Source organism: Canis aureus, chromosome 3, assembly GCF_053574225.1.
Source record: "Canis aureus isolate CA01 chromosome 3, VMU_Caureus_v.1.0, whole genome shotgun sequence".
Classification (NCBI taxonomy): domain Eukaryota; kingdom Metazoa; phylum Chordata; class Mammalia; order Carnivora; family Canidae; genus Canis; species Canis aureus.
Window position 1 is genome coordinate 26019319 of NC_135613.1, and position 15227 is coordinate 26034545.

At 44.5% G+C, this 15227-nt stretch overlaps 1 protein-coding gene and 1 non-coding gene across 5 annotated transcripts in view; one reads left to right on the top strand and one right to left on the bottom strand.

Moving 5' to 3' along the window:
- Positions 1 to 15227, top strand: part of CLSTN1 (calsyntenin 1) — an 82917-nt gene that overhangs the window by 38619 nt on the left and 29071 nt on the right. For all 4 annotated transcript variants that reach the window (XM_077891296.1, XM_077891294.1, XM_077891293.1 and 1 more), the window contains exon 2: positions 8051 to 8173. In XM_077891296.1, coding sequence (XP_077747422.1) covers positions 8051 to 8173 — 123 coding nt within the window. The remainder of the gene's footprint in view (positions 1 to 8050; positions 8174 to 15227) is intronic.
- LOC144311629 (small nucleolar RNA SNORA40) lies at positions 9390 to 9500 on the bottom strand. Its single transcript, XR_013377225.1, has one exon. It is a non-coding gene; the product is annotated as a small nucleolar RNA SNORA40 (small nucleolar RNA).

Sequence of the window (15227 nt, forward strand, 5' to 3'; positions counted from 1 at the left end):
AGTTATTTCTGAAGCTTAGCTCTTTTTTTGTTTTTTAAGATTTTATTTATTTACTTAGGAGAGTCAGAGAGACAGAGAGAGAGAGAGAGAGAGAGAGAGGCAGAGATACAGGCAGAGGGAGAAGCAGGCTCCATGCAGGGAGCCCAGCATGGGACTCGACCCGGGTCTCCAGGATCAGGCCCTGGGCTGAAGGTGGTGCTAAACCACTGAGCCACCCGGGCTGCCCTGAAGCCTAGCTCTTGCTTATAATTAACTTATCCACAAATATTTGTTGAGCACCTGTGTGGCAGGCACAGTGTGGGCTCTTCACGTATGTTATTTATAATCCTCCAAACAAGGTTGTGGAAGGTGGTCCTGGACATACCTGATGAAATAGGCAGGGGGTGGTTAAAGAATCCACACTTAGTTACAGAGTGAGTCAGAAACAAAATTCACTTACTACGTTCTGTCCAATCCCAGAGTTCCTGCCTTTGCTACCAGACTGCACCTATCTAAAACTTTTAGCAACATCTTGCTGTCTAAAGAATCGAGAGGGCACATTAGTGTAGTACTGAAGGGGATGCTCACCATAAGTGATAAGTCAGGCCTCTTCCAGCTGCACCTCATCACTCTCTTCGAGCTGTACATTTACCAGTCTCGCTGGTCCCAGAATGTGCCACATACCTTACTACCTTTATACCTGATACATGTTTTCATTCTGTTTAAAATACTCCCTCACACCCAGGAGACCTCAGTTATGTCCTTGGGTAGTCTCCACTTGTGCTTTGACGGACTCTAGAGCTAATCTCAGGTATTTCCAGCCCCTCTTCCAGACACAGGGTTAGCATGGCACTTCTCCACCCTGGTGGGTTTGGGTGGGGCCATGTGACTAGGTCTGGCTAAATGAGTTAGGAGCCATTTGTCCCTTCTGAGTGGAAGATTTAGCTCCCATGAAAAGACCCTCCAGGGTGCCTACCCTTTCTCACTGGCACAGGACAGGACCATTTTTGAGATAGTGTCTACTTGATCATGTTGGTCTCTGCTCACTGATGAAGTTGTCAGCACTGGGTGAATCCTCTTCTATAGTCTTTTTGTTTGTTTGTTTTTTATTTTTTTAAAAGATTTTATTTATTTATTCATAGAGATGCAGAGAGAGAGAGAGAGAGAGGCAGAGACACAGGCAGAGGGAGAAGCAGGCTCCATGCAGAGAGGCTGACGTGGGACTCGATCCAGGGTCTGCAGATCACGCCCTGGGCTGCAGGCGGCGCTAAACCGCTGTGCCACCGGGGCTGCCCTGTTTGTTTGTTTTTTAACACCACCCTGTATAGCCTTTTAATTATAGCCATGCCATTTCGGAATGTTGTAGATGGTTGTTGCTATGTTTGTGTTCTCTGAGAGATTGTGATTTGATTCCCCAAAGCCCAGCACCTTGTGGCGTGCTTCTGTATAGTAGATATTCAGGAAAGATCTCGGAGCAAAATCAGTCAGTGGGATGTGAAGCTTAAAGGACCTTTGACGTTAAGCTGGTATGAATGAACAGGGATGGTCTGATTTAAGTATGAATTTATGATTGGGGACTGTACTTAAGAGAGTCTCTGAGAATGTATGCCTTTTTACATTTTGATTTGGGAACTGTATATTTTACTTATTCGAAATATTTCTTTGGCATAAAAAAAGAATCAGCTGGAGATTTTATACTTCTGTTGTGTAGGACACTTTTCTGTGCAGATCATCTTTAGCAGAGGGCCTGGTGACTCCAATTACATAGTGCTCCTTCAGTGAGGAGAGGGCTAGAGTTTTTCATCTAAGCTGATCAAAGGTACCTGTCGTCATCTAGTGGCAGCATTTCTTAATTGCAGATTCTTAATTGCAGGGCCCAAGATTAAAAGCTGATTCTGCAAACAAAACGTAACACCATCTAGAATTTCCTGGTGAAATGCTGGCAGTCTCTTAAGACATACAGCTGTTATTAATTGTTATGCTATTGGCCCATTGTGACCAGCCTGGGTTCCTGGGAATGAGAAGGGGCACAAGTCAAGTTCTCTTTTGAAAACAGTGGGTTTCTCTTTATAGTAAAAGAAGGAAATCAGAGGGGAACTGCTTGGTGCTGGGTTGATATCAAGGCCACAGCACCCCGGCTCTAGAACCAGATCTCCAGGGGTGGATGACTTGGGTGGCCTGGATGAGTGACCAACCTCTCCTCCGCCCACAGAATTGGGATGTACTAGGGAGGCATAAGTATTACATTTGAAGTTAACCCTAAGATTAACTGTTGCATTCTTTTTCTCTTGATTTTTAAATTGGTGGCAATTTCTTTCTTTTTTTTTTTTTAAGATTGTATTTATTTATTCATGAGAGACACAGACTGAGAGAGAAAGGCAGAGACACAGGCAGAGGGAGAAGCAGGCTCCATGTGGGGAGCCTGATGTGGAACTCGATCCCAGGACTCCAGGATCATGCCCCAAGCCGAAGGCAGGCCCTAAACCGCTGAGCCATCCAGGGATCCCCTACAGTTTCTAATGATTAATGTCTACCACGGGGGCACCTGGGTGGCTCAGTTGGTTAAGCGTCCAGCTCTTGGATTTTGGCTCAGGTCATGATCTCAGGGTCATGAGATCCAGCCTAGTGTTGGTGCCTGGCTCTGTGCTTGGTGGGGAGTCTGCTTGGGATTCTTCCTCTCCCTCTGCCCTCCCTCCACTCATGCTCTCTTTCTCTCAAGTAAATAAATAAATCTTAAAAAAAATCTACCAGAATCACAAAAACTAGCCATGTCCTAAAGTCATAGATGTGCCCCTAGATGGAACTTACGTGTATGGAAGGTCTGATTGCCAGCCATGCTATTCCATGATTTCCATCAAGAGTGCCATTCAAAATTTAATTGGCTTTTTAATGATCTAGAATGTGGTGAGATGAATCAGGTGAAAACCCCCAACATGGGTGACGTGTTCCTTTATTTGTGATTTTTTTTTTGGAAGATTACAGAAATATCATTCACTTGTTTCTTTTTTTTTTTTTTTTTAAGATTTTATTTATTTATTCATGATAGTCACACAGAGAGAGAGAGAGAGAGAGAGGCAGAGACATAGGCAGAGGGAGAAGCAGGCTCCATGCAGGGAGCCCGATGTGGGATTCGATCCTGGGTCTCCAGGATCGCGCCCTGGGCCAAAGGCAGGCGCCAAACCGCTGCGCCACCCAGGGATCCCAGAAATATCATTCACTTGTTTCTATAAATATTTGATAAGGCCAATTGAATGTGATGAAATATTAAAAATATCATTTATTAAATATTTAAAAGTTCAGTCCTTGGAACTGGCCGAATCTCTTCATCCCACTGCCAGCTGAAAGGACCAATTTATAAATTCTGAATTACAAAATTGGAATACTGGGTATATAGCTTACAATTCTTTTGGCCTTGAACCATTAGCCGTTTTCAGTTACGAGCCTTTCTTTTTTCTTTCTCTCTCTTACTTTCTTTTAGAGATTTTCTTTTTAAGTAATCTCCACACCCAACGTGGGGCTCAAACTCACAACCCCAAGATCAAGAGTCGCACGCTCCACTGACTGAACCAGCCAGTGCCCCACCACAGGCCTTCCCTCCTGTAGCAGAAGGGCACCTGTTGTGCTCCTACCCATCACAGGTTTTCTGTAGTTTGCTCTGCCTGGCATTTCCACATTCCTACTGGGCTGAATACAGTAATTCAGTTTGTCAGGACTATTATGGACTCGCACATTTGAATAATCTTCAGCTTTATTTGCCATGCTTATAACTTCATTAATAAAACCTTAAATATAAAAACAAATTGGAATCAAACATTGCTGTTAATGATGCATTAATAGTAAGTTGAACTAACATCTTCTGTGCTTTAAAAATGAGATTAGTGACAAACAACAGAGGGCTTTGCACTACTTCCTTCAAAGTGGCGTGTTTCTCAGTATTGTATCTGTAACTGCAAGCAGCGTTCCAGCTTACATCCTAGCATGGTTTAACCAGAAATCTGGGGAGGATGGGAGTCTTGGCAACTGGGTAACACACTCAGCCTGACTGCAGTGAGGTTATTTCCTGTGTTTAGAGTGACCTTCTCAGACCAGAGGCCCCAGCTAACTGTGGGACCCACTCAGGCAGTCCCCCAGGTAACTTGCCTCTGTCCTGGGGAATATTTCTGAAGAGGGGCAGGTGGAGCATGACCATCTGAATTCTCTTCTTTACCAAATCTCTTGTCCTGGCAGCAGCTTTTGTGAGGGGAGGATATATTTTCCAAAGGCCCTTTGAATTTCTGGTCTTTATGATCAGGGTTTGGTTTCACATCATATCCTCGTGAAATCTAATTGCACCGCACCTTTCCGGGCAGATCCCACAGTATTTTTATGTATTCTGTGCCTCTGGAATCTCTAGTCTCTTCCACTTGGAAGGAACATCCACCTGCCAGAAACAAAAAGCACCTTTGCAATGTCTAAAACTCCAAGTCATACCTCTTTTTCAGCTCTCAGCACCCAAACTACCTTCTCTATGAGACAGTTTACAAACCAGAGCACTGACTTTAATTGTACTACACATGAGATTCCTTATATACTCATCCATTTACTCAGTAGTTCCTGAGTAATGACGTGGTGCTAGGTGTTGGGAATTAACAGAGAACAAGAGGTCTCACTCTCCCAGAATCTATTTTTGTTCATGAATGAGTGGAAGAGGAGAAATAACACCACCACCTATGGGCATTTACCGAGTGCCGGACTCTGTCCTAAACATGTCACAAAATGTGACTAGTTTGATCACATAGCGACCTATCCAGTGGGTACTATTGCTGTCCTCAATTTATGAATGGGGAAACTGAGACCCATGGAGGAAGCCAAGTAACCTGCCCTGAGGCTCCAGGTTGGCACCACTGCCCTATGTCTGACAGTGTGCCGATGAGTAGCAGAAGGAAAGGAAAAAGGGAAGTGAGGACCAAAGCAGCAGATGCAGTAGTAGTAGTTGGAGGAGGGAAAGTTAGAACAGAGACCTGAGTGAGGTGATGAGTCCCCTGAGACCCTGTTGGGTTCGAAGAGGTCAAAGCTATTTTAATAATGTTAAGATTTTACTTGCCTTTTTCCTCATTCTCTCTTGCGTGTCTGGTGGAGTTCTCTAGAGGCTGCATGACATGTGACAGGGCAGCCTGTTGACTGCAGAAAAGTGAGGACTCGGCTGTCTTCTGTTAAGCCAGATGGTAGAAAGATTTGCAAAAATAGAAAACATTGCCACCCTTCTTAGTAAACTCTATTTTAAAAAATATAGTTATTGGGGCACCTGGGTGGCTCAGTTGGTTAAGCATTTAACCCCCTGGGGTCGTGGGATCAAGCTGAGTCAGACTCCCTGCTCATTGGGGAGTCTGCATCTCCCTCTCCCCCTGGTTGCACTCACTCTCTCTCTCTCAAGTAAATAAAATTTAAATACATATATTTTTTCCCATAAAAATGTTATTTATGTTAACATATGTTGTTTTTAAAAATGAATTGGTAAATGATAAAATTTTTTCTTGATTTTTGATTCCTGGGGCAGTAAATGATTAAGTAGCCAGATAATAGATCCCCCATGAACAAAAGCCATTTAGTGTCCTCAATAACATTTGGGGTCCATGGGCTCTGGGAACAGAGGCAGAGAACCACTGGTTTAGAAGCTTCCCTCTGGCTGCTGTGTGAAGAGCACATGCAGGAGGGTAAGGGTGAGGTTGGTTACCTGGATTTTGCAGATAGTCCAGGTGAGCAGCACAGATGACAAGAAATGGCTCTGTCTTGATTTTATGTGTGGGTTTTTTTTTAAGATTTTATTTATTCATGAGAGAGAGAGAGAGAGAGAGAGAGAGGCAGATACACAGACAGAGGGAGAAGCAGGTTCCATGCAGGGAGCCTGACGTGGTACTTGATCCTGGTACTTCGGTCCAGGATCAGACCCTGGGCCGAAGGCAGCGCTAAACTGCTGAGCCACCTGGGCTGCCCTGGATTTTGTTTTAAATTGTGGTAACGTACATGTAAAACCTCTCATTGGAAGTGCACACTGTGTTAAGTACATCCATTCATTTTGCTGTGCGGCCAATTCCCGGAACTGTTTTCAAAATTGTTACAAAATTGGAACTCTATACCCATTAAACAGCTCCCATGGGTCTGGCTTTATTTTGCAAGTGAAGACAACAGGATTTGCTCTTGGTTTAGGTATGGTGTGTGTAAATGTCTGGTAAATGCGTCATTAATTAGTGAGATGGTAACTTCTCCCCTTGCATGCCTGCTAGTTCAGAATGGCACATGTGAACGCCACATCAGAGTAAATACAGGTGAAGCCTGGTGCTTCTGATTGGCACAGTCTCCTGTCTTCACATAATGGTCATCAAGCAACAGCAGACACATGGTATCACATCATTAAATCTTATTTTTATTTATTTTTTATTTTTTTAAAGATTTTATTTATTCGTGAGAGACAGAGAGAGAGGCAGAGACACAGGCAGAGGGAGAAGCAGGCCCCACGCAGGAGCCTGATGCGGGACTCGATCCCGGGACCCCGGGGTCACGCCCTGGGCCGAAGGCAGGCGCCAAACCGCTGAGCCACCCAAGTGCTCCGAATCTTAGTTTTAGATCCTTCTGAAGATGGACTTATAGAAAAGCAGGTAGTTCATTTGACAAATAGGTACCGTCTCCTTGAAAATGAAGTTTCATGCCATTCCTTCTGCTTAGATCGGCTCAGCTGGGGCAGGAATATACATGCCAGGGTTATGATGTGTGCACTCATGAAGGCAAAAAGAAATGAAAAAGGTTTGGGCTGCCCATTATAAGCTGGAGGAATGGGGACTCAGAGAGGGCCCTGGCTCTCAGTGGGAGAAGGTCTCACGCAGGGTCCGTGGGAGCCAGGCCCCAGGCAAAAACAATGGATAGGAATGAGACTTAGATTTCACTGGTGTGAGCGGACCACTAGGATGGCAGTTCTTACCTTACGGATGAAAGCAGCAGTGCTGGTTCCCATCTAAGAGGGATACAGGTAGCCGTTCCAGTGATCTGCCCCAGCCTTGTGGCTTGCGAGGGTGTCTCTAGTGTACAGGTGAGGAGACTGAGATTAAGAGGTCAGTTATGTACTCAAGGTCACACAGCGAACAATAGAAGGGAGCTGGAATTTGACTCCAAGTCGGCCTGACCTCAACGTGGGTTATTTGCAAACCCTGTTTTCAGCAAAGTTTTTCAGAAATTTTGCATTTAGTTTTATTTATACTCTATATTTGTAATTTTATGTTTATAAATTTTCTTTTTCTTTTTTGAGATGTTCATAAATTTACTATTTTTATTCATAATGCTAGTTTTAAATAGGTGATTCTATATTTTTATTGCCATAAAGAAGTGTTAGTGTCTTTTTCTTTGTAACTTTCCTGTGATAGGCTAAAAACAGATAGTTTGTCTATAGCCATCAGTCTCTCTTAATTTCTAGAGCAGCTTATTTCTCAATTCTGATTGCTTCATAGACTCAGTTTCTACATTACTTACTCTGGAATTAATCCCATTAGGGTCTTAATACCAAACTGCACAAAACACAAGTGTTAGGGGACCTGGGTGGCACATCTACCTTTGGCTCAGGTCATGATCCTGGGGTCCTGGGAAGGAGCCCTGTTTCAGGCTCCCTGCTCAGTGGGGAGTCTGCTTGTCCCTCTCCCTCTGCTCTTCCCCCTGCTCGTGCTTGCTCTCTCTCTCTCAAATAAATAAATAAAATCTTTTTTTCTTTTAAAGATTTTATTCATTTATTCACGAGAGACACAGAGAGGCAGAGACAGGCAGAGGGAGAAGCAGGCTCCATGCAGGGAGCCCGATGTGGGACTGGATCCTGGGACTCCAGAATCATGCCCTGGGCCAAAGGAAGGCGCCAAACCGCTGAGCCACCCAGGTGTTCCTAAATAGATAAAATCTTGAAAACAAACAAACAAACAAACAAACAATTATTGCCTTCCAGACTAATGAATGTTTTGTTATTTTAGTAATAGATGGGTGTTTTTATTAAAAAGCAGTGGAGTTTAATAATTCTGACCTGGTGTATTTCCATCTTTTTCTCTTTTAAATACAGTTAACAAGCACAAACCATGGCTTGAGCCCACCTATCATGGCATAATCACAGAAAATGATAATGCAGTGCTCCTCGACCCTCCTCTGATTGCCCTGGATAAAGACGCACCTCTGCGATTCGCAGGTACGAATGTGGCTTTTATCTTACTGTTGATAAATGTGGATTGGATGCAGAGCATTTCACATAAATGCAGTTAGGTTACTTTTGAGCCTTTCTGAGAACGTCTTGCTAGCTAAGAGGTGTTTGTGGCTTCTGTGTACTGCATCTCTTGATTTTCATAATTGTTTGGTAGCCGAAAAAAAGCCTTGTAGAAAAGCAAAATATTTATTGCATCATTGTATTCCTTGGTGTGACCAGATAGGTAAAATCTGGACCAGTGTGCCTCAGACTAGCATGCACACAGAGTGCCTGAGGATCATGTTAAAAATGCAGATTTGGGTACAGTAGGTCTGTGGGGACCTGAGATTCTGCTTTCTGACCTGTGTAAATAACCTTACCAGATTATCTAGCTTATGTTTTTGAGTGGACTGATACATTTCCTGCATTTTAAGAAGTGCCTGGAGTCAGGAGTTCTAGACTCACTCCCTTGGGCCTCTCTCTGGCCACTGCAGACCTGTTGTGTCTAGAGCACCCTCCTGCTGCATTATTAATAATACAGAACGTTTATAAAGCCTTTGCAATGTTGCAGGCGCCGTTCTAAGTGCTTTCCAAACACAAATTTGTATTTAATCCTCCACAGTCTTATGAGGTAAGTATGCTTCCTGCCATCCCTGGTTTCTTTCTTTCTTTTTAAAGTTAATATGTTTTAATATGAGGAATTTCAGATGTCGTGCTTCCTTACGCTCTCAGTCACTCTGGTTCCTCCAAAGTCAGAATCATAGTCTTCAGAATAGCCCTTTCCAAGAGAACGTTTGTTCCATCCACACTTGCACTGTCCATCCACACTTCTTCCAGTTGGGCTCCTTTGACTTCCACTTGAATATGGACATACATAAAAAAATCCCCTCATGTGTTGTGTCAGAATAGATGGTTCTCAATTTCAGACACCCTCTTCACATAAAGAAGTCCAAACCATGTTCACCCCGGAACATGGAACACCCCGGAACTGGAAACATTTGGAGGATATGCTAGTACCTCTAAGTCAGACATTGGGTTCTCAAGTGAAAAGCTTGGAAAAAGAAGGCATATTTGTTGCAAGTTGGCATAAAAATCAAAATGCTAATTCAGCATAGCTGAGACTTCCCCCATATCGTGTATTTTTAGTGATTCTGCGGTAACTCTGCAACCAACCTTCCTGTGGATCAGCAGCCCCACCATCCTTCTCCTGTGTTTTGGGTGTCATATTCCTTCTCCTCTGTATCAACATTCATACTGAACAGTGAACTCTGGGCTGCAAGAGAGGACTTGTGTTCTTGTCTAAGTCTTTGCCCACAAATGAAACAAAAGCAAATGCCAGTGCTTTCTGCTATCCTCATCTTTAAGGAGAGGAATCTGGGACACAGAGCAGTGACCTCATCCATCAGCATATGTCAGAGGCAGGATGCCAAGGCAAGCAGGGTGACTCTTTGCCATGAAGCCCATGGTGAGCACCACAGGAAGCTACAAGGGAAGCAGGAAGTGAAATATACTTTGAAGGAAAAAGTCATATTAATAAAATATCATTTATTTTTTCTTTCTCTCTGGATTGAATGTTATTGTATCATTTACCAAAACCTAATGTATTATGAATGCAATATTACTTATTTTAAAGTTGTACATTTTTAGGGATTCCTAGCTGTTTTTTATTAATGCACAAAAGATACATATTAAGATTTAAAAATTATAAAGAGAAAGAAGCAGTTTACAGCCAAGTCATAGTGGTAACATGATTGTATTTGCCATAGTAGACAGGTAAATCAATTCCTTCCTTCTGGAGATTTTCATGGGGAACAGTTATTCTTAGATTCTTTTTAAAAAATATAATCCACATAGCATAAAATCCACTCTTTTAAAGTATACAGTTCACTGGGTTTGAGTGTATTCACAGGATTGTGCAACCATCAGCCACTAATTCCAGAATGTTTTTATCACCCTAAAAGAAATCCTTGCACCCTGTTGGCAGCCTCTCCCCACTCCCCCCGCCCCTTTTGGCACCCATTAATTTAATTCGTGTCTGTGGATTTGTCTGTTCTGGATTTTTTTGTGACTAGTGTCTTCACTTCGCATGGTAATTTAAAGCTTCACCCATGCTTCAGTAATAGCATGCATCTGTCCTTCCGTCCTTTTTATTGTTGAATAGTATGCCATTGTATGGACATACCACATTTCTCATTTATCCGCTCATCAGCTGACACACATTAGGATGGTTTTCACTTTGTGGTGATTATGAATCATGCTGCTGTGAACATTAGTGTACAAGTCTGTGTGGACATAGGTCTTCAGCATGCTTGGGTGTATGCCTGGGAGTGGAGTTGCTCTGCAAACACTCTTACTAAAGCATAGCCCTCCTCCTGCTGCCCTGGAGGGGAGCCTCTGCAGGGCCTCCCTAGTCCTCTGTTGCCATGGCACCTGTCCAGCACAGAACACTGCCCCCTGGGGCCATGCAGGCGGGTACCATCAGGAACACAGACACCTGCCTTCCCCAGCCCACTGGCCTGGGCTTGAGTCCTGCCTCTGCAACTACTGGGTGGATGGCCTTGGGCAAATGACTGAACATCTCTGTGCTCCAGTTTCCTCATTGTAAAACAAGGATAGTGATGCCACATATTTCAGGGGTTTGGGGATTATTTGCTTATTTATAAATATGAAGAGCTCAGGTGCCTGGGTGTCACAGTGGTTGAGTGTCTGCCTTTGGCTCGGGTTGTGATCCCGGGGTCTGGGGATTGAATCCCACATCAGGCTCCCCACAGGGAGCCTGCTTCTCCCTCTGCCTGTGTCTCTGCCTGTGTCTCTGCCTCTCTCTCTCTCTCTCTCTCTCTCTGTGTGTCTCTCATGAATAAATAAAATCTTTAAAAAATAAATAAGTAAATATGAAGAGCTCAAAACAATGCCTGATATGTAGTAAGTGCTATATATATAGTGTTTGCTGCTGCTGTTATTATTAATAGTTGAATATTTTAGAAATATTTTTTTATTTAACATTGTGTGATAAATATTTTTTCTATCTTTCTGTAATAGCCTTCATGGTATTCCATTTTCTCACTGAGTTTCTTAACTAGTGTTTTGGGGTAAGCCAGAGGCCCCATTTGGAGGCTTATTTTGATCTTTGATTGGTTTTGGTGATGGCATGGAGTTTAATTTGCCACCATGATGGTGCCGGTGCGGGTAGTAGCATCTACTACTTCCCGAGCACTTACCGTATGGCAGAGGTTGTTCGAAGGGCTTTCCATGGGTCACTTTATCTGATTCTTTTCAATAGCTTCCTGCAGTGGGTACTCCCGCTGCTGCTGGCTTTCCAGATGAGGGAATGGAGGTCTGAGTGTGTCCATCAGCAGCCTGACAACCTTGTTCTTCAGTTAATCCCCAGTGCCCAAGCTGGCATGTGGGAGTAGCTGATGCTCCACAAACATTCGTAGAAGGAATGAGAGGCCTTGCCCAAGATCACACAGCTCATAGGCCATAGAGCTGCCTTCTAGCCCAGCGGTCTGGCTCCAGTGTAGATTGGTACATTTGCTGTGTCCACTTCCCTGATGTTCTCTTTTTTAAAAACTATTATTTTAAAAAATACTTTATTTATTTAACAGAGGGGGGGGGGGGGCACCCAAGCAGGGAGAGTGACAGGGAGAAGGAAAAGCAGGCTCCCCGAGGAATAGAGAGCCCAATGTGGGGCTTGATCCCAGGGCCCTGAGATCATGACCTGAGCCGAAGGCAGATGCTCAACCAAATGAACCACCCAGACACCCCCTGATGTTATCTTTAAAACGCTCTATAAATGTCCTGGCTCACAGTCGCATCCCATCACAGGACATGAGTGTGGACAACCACCAGAGTTTACTTGTCGAAGCCCCGAAATAAATATACATGAAGCGTTGGAAGCTTAGTTACCAGAGTGCATTGTGAACCGTCACCAATCAGACACTCATGTTGAACATACAGGGTCCAGCCCAGATTGTTTCCTTGGGAGAAACCCAGAGACTCAAGTCTTGGTACTTGTCAGCTATTCTAGGAAATTAAAATGAGTGAATTCCTTTCTCAACCCTTTTCCATGATCTGCTAATAGCCTAAGTAGATGTGGATATGAAAGCATGTTGTATGTTTTATGTATTCAGTGGGAGGTTAAGTCCTCACACCCCTTATACAGGGCTTGTTCCACTGTTTTGACAGCCATCCCTCCCCACTGCCTGGAGGAGAAGCCCCGCACCACCCATCAGCCCCCGCGGCCCTTCCGTTTACTATGTGGTTCCTGCCCAGCGCTCTTTTTCCTGCCTTCCCAGATGGAGTTTGGGTAATTTATAAGATGTTAAACAGTTAAAATATGAAGAGAATTCGAAAGAAATTTCAGGGCAAGAATGGAACCGTATCTTTGTTGATATCTAGCTAGAACCAGCTCAGATCTGTAATCTCCACATTCGGTCTCATTTGTGTGACTCATGTGCCCTAAGGTTGGCCAGTGGGGTTGACTGCCACACATCACCACTAATTCTGCTTTTTTAGCCCATGCAGCTGGGCAGGCATTGTGTTTGCCACAATGAGTTGGATATATTCTGTTATACCACATGAAATTGTCATTGTTGTATATTGAAAATATCAAAATATTGGAAAAAATAGAATGCCAGAAATTTCACGTGGTTCAGCCTAACATAAGGCGGTACTCCATTGAGTTAGCACTTTTTAAATTTATTTTTTAAAGATTTTATTTATTTATTCATGAGAGACACAGAGAGAGAGGCAGGGACACAGGCAGAGGGAGAAGCAGGCTCCCTGTGGGGAGGCCGATGAGGGACTTGATCCCAGGACCCCAGGATCACATCCTGAGCCAAAGGCAGACGCTCAACCACTAAGCCACCCAGGTGTCCCAAGTTAGCACTTTTAAGTGTCTGGACAGAAAATCCATGCTAAGTGCTAGAGGGAATTCATTTTGAGTGCAGTTGCCTCCAGGAGAGGTTTGAGATAGTAATTATTAAATATCAGGTAGCCATGCCAGGTCTCCTAGAGAATGGAAAGAAGCATAAAAGTTGGTCCCTGTTTTCTAAGCACCAATAATCTAGGTGGGAAGGCAAAACCAGCATTGACAAAGAGTTAAATGGGGCTACTTGGAGTTTCTAATTTAGTGCTAATTGAGAGCAGTCTGAACTGCAGTGCTAAAAAGAGGAGATGATGTGGGTTAGAGAAGGCTCACAGATGACTGGGCTTAAAGGATGAGCAGAACTGACATACCCAGTGAAGGCAGGGGAAAGATAGGAGCAGGGGTGGGAACCGGAGGGGCTTCCAAAGGGAGGCATAAATAGTCAGCTCGTGTGGCATGTGGGGTGAACACACAGTGCAGGAACAGAGGGCTGCAAATCAACTAGGGGCCAGAGGATTTCTGTTGCCAACATGAGGAGATGGGATGTTACTGCACATGTGATTTTTAATACCCTGTCCAAATCACCCAGGCCTGTGCCTTGAGTGCAGATGACCTACTCTCAGCTGAGTCTGTATCTCCAGGGGGAGAGCCTGAGAAGCCTGTATCTAGCCAGTGAGGTTTGGAAGCCTCCATCAGGCCAGTCTTTTGAGTATAGACTACAGCTTACCTGCATTGGAGCTATCTGGTGACACTTGTTAAAAATGCAGCTTTATTGGGCTCCACCCCAGAGCTGCTGAGTCAGAATTTCTGGGGATGGAGCCTGATAAACCACATTTTTAGCAAGCGTCTCAGGCAGTTCTTAGCATACTGAAATTTGGGAGTTGTTGCTGTAGCCAGGGAGGAGCTTGGAGAATGGGTGTAGTAGCCCTTGGTTGCTCTGCTTGGGTTGTTCAGGGTAACCCTTGGGTGGGTGGCGGGGTCAGCCTGGACATCCACCTGGTGAGCGTGGGCACCAGGGCTATGTAGAGACAAGTGGGTTAGGGACAAGAATGGGACTAGCAAGAGTGTAGTAGTAACAACCTCTAACCTCTTCCCCACTGGGTTCAGATTGGTGGATCTGCAGTCCATTACCACGCCTTCCCCAGCCAAGTGCACACACAACCCAAGCTTGGCCAACCAGATGCTCCCTCCGTGAATATGAATACTGAGAAGAGGGACAAAGCTGCTAATACTGTTTGCAATTGCATTCCATCCACCCAGGCTGTTTTGCTCTGGGAGTTATGGGTCCTATTCCTGCCTTGGTTTTTGGGTCTTTCCAAGTCCTTTCCTCTGGTTTGCAGTCAATTTTGTGAGCTCCTGATGGCTTTCCACTGAAGTCCCTTTTTGCCTGAGTTAGCTGGAATGGGTGTCTGTTACACCCATAGAACCCTAACGGAGTCAGTACTAGAGACCATAAGGAGTGCATATAAGGGCAGGACCGCCCCAGGAGCTGGGAGACTTATAGGATAGGCATTGCAGATACCCCTTCCATTTAGGAAAGAGCAGTGTAGTGTGGGGCCATATTCCGGTTTGGAAGAAGGCAGGGCCAGCCTGAAGCTGGGTTTCTAAAAGGGAGGGCTGTCATTGTCAGCCCAGAACCCTGGATGTGACTTTGGACATGGAGAAGTCAAATCTGTACTCTGAGGGCTCCTGGGTGGCTCAGTGGTTGAGCATCTGCCTTCACACTCAGGACAAGATCCCTGGGTCCTAGGATTGAATTCTGCATCAGGCTCCCTGTGGGGAGCCTGCTTCTCCCTTTGCCTAGGTCTCTGCTTCTCTCTGTGTGTCTCTCATGAATAAATAAATAAAATCTTTTAAAAAATCTGTACTCTGTTGAGTTTAACCATTGTTATGTTTTTATGTTTTGCTTAAAAAATGCATCAGTAAAGTTCTTTTGGCTATTTTTTTAAAAGATTTTATTTATTTATTTATTCACGAGAGACGCGCAGAGAGTGGGAGAAGCAGACTCCCCACTGCAAGCCCAATGCAAAACTCAATCCCAGGACCCCGGGATCACACCCTGAGCTGGAGGCAGATGCTCAACGACTGAGCCACCCAGGTGTCCCTCTTTGGCTATTTTAGATGCTCTTGGAGAATGAGAGAAGAGAGCGGGGAAAGGGGTCTGGTGAATGTGGAGGCCAGCATGGCTGGAGA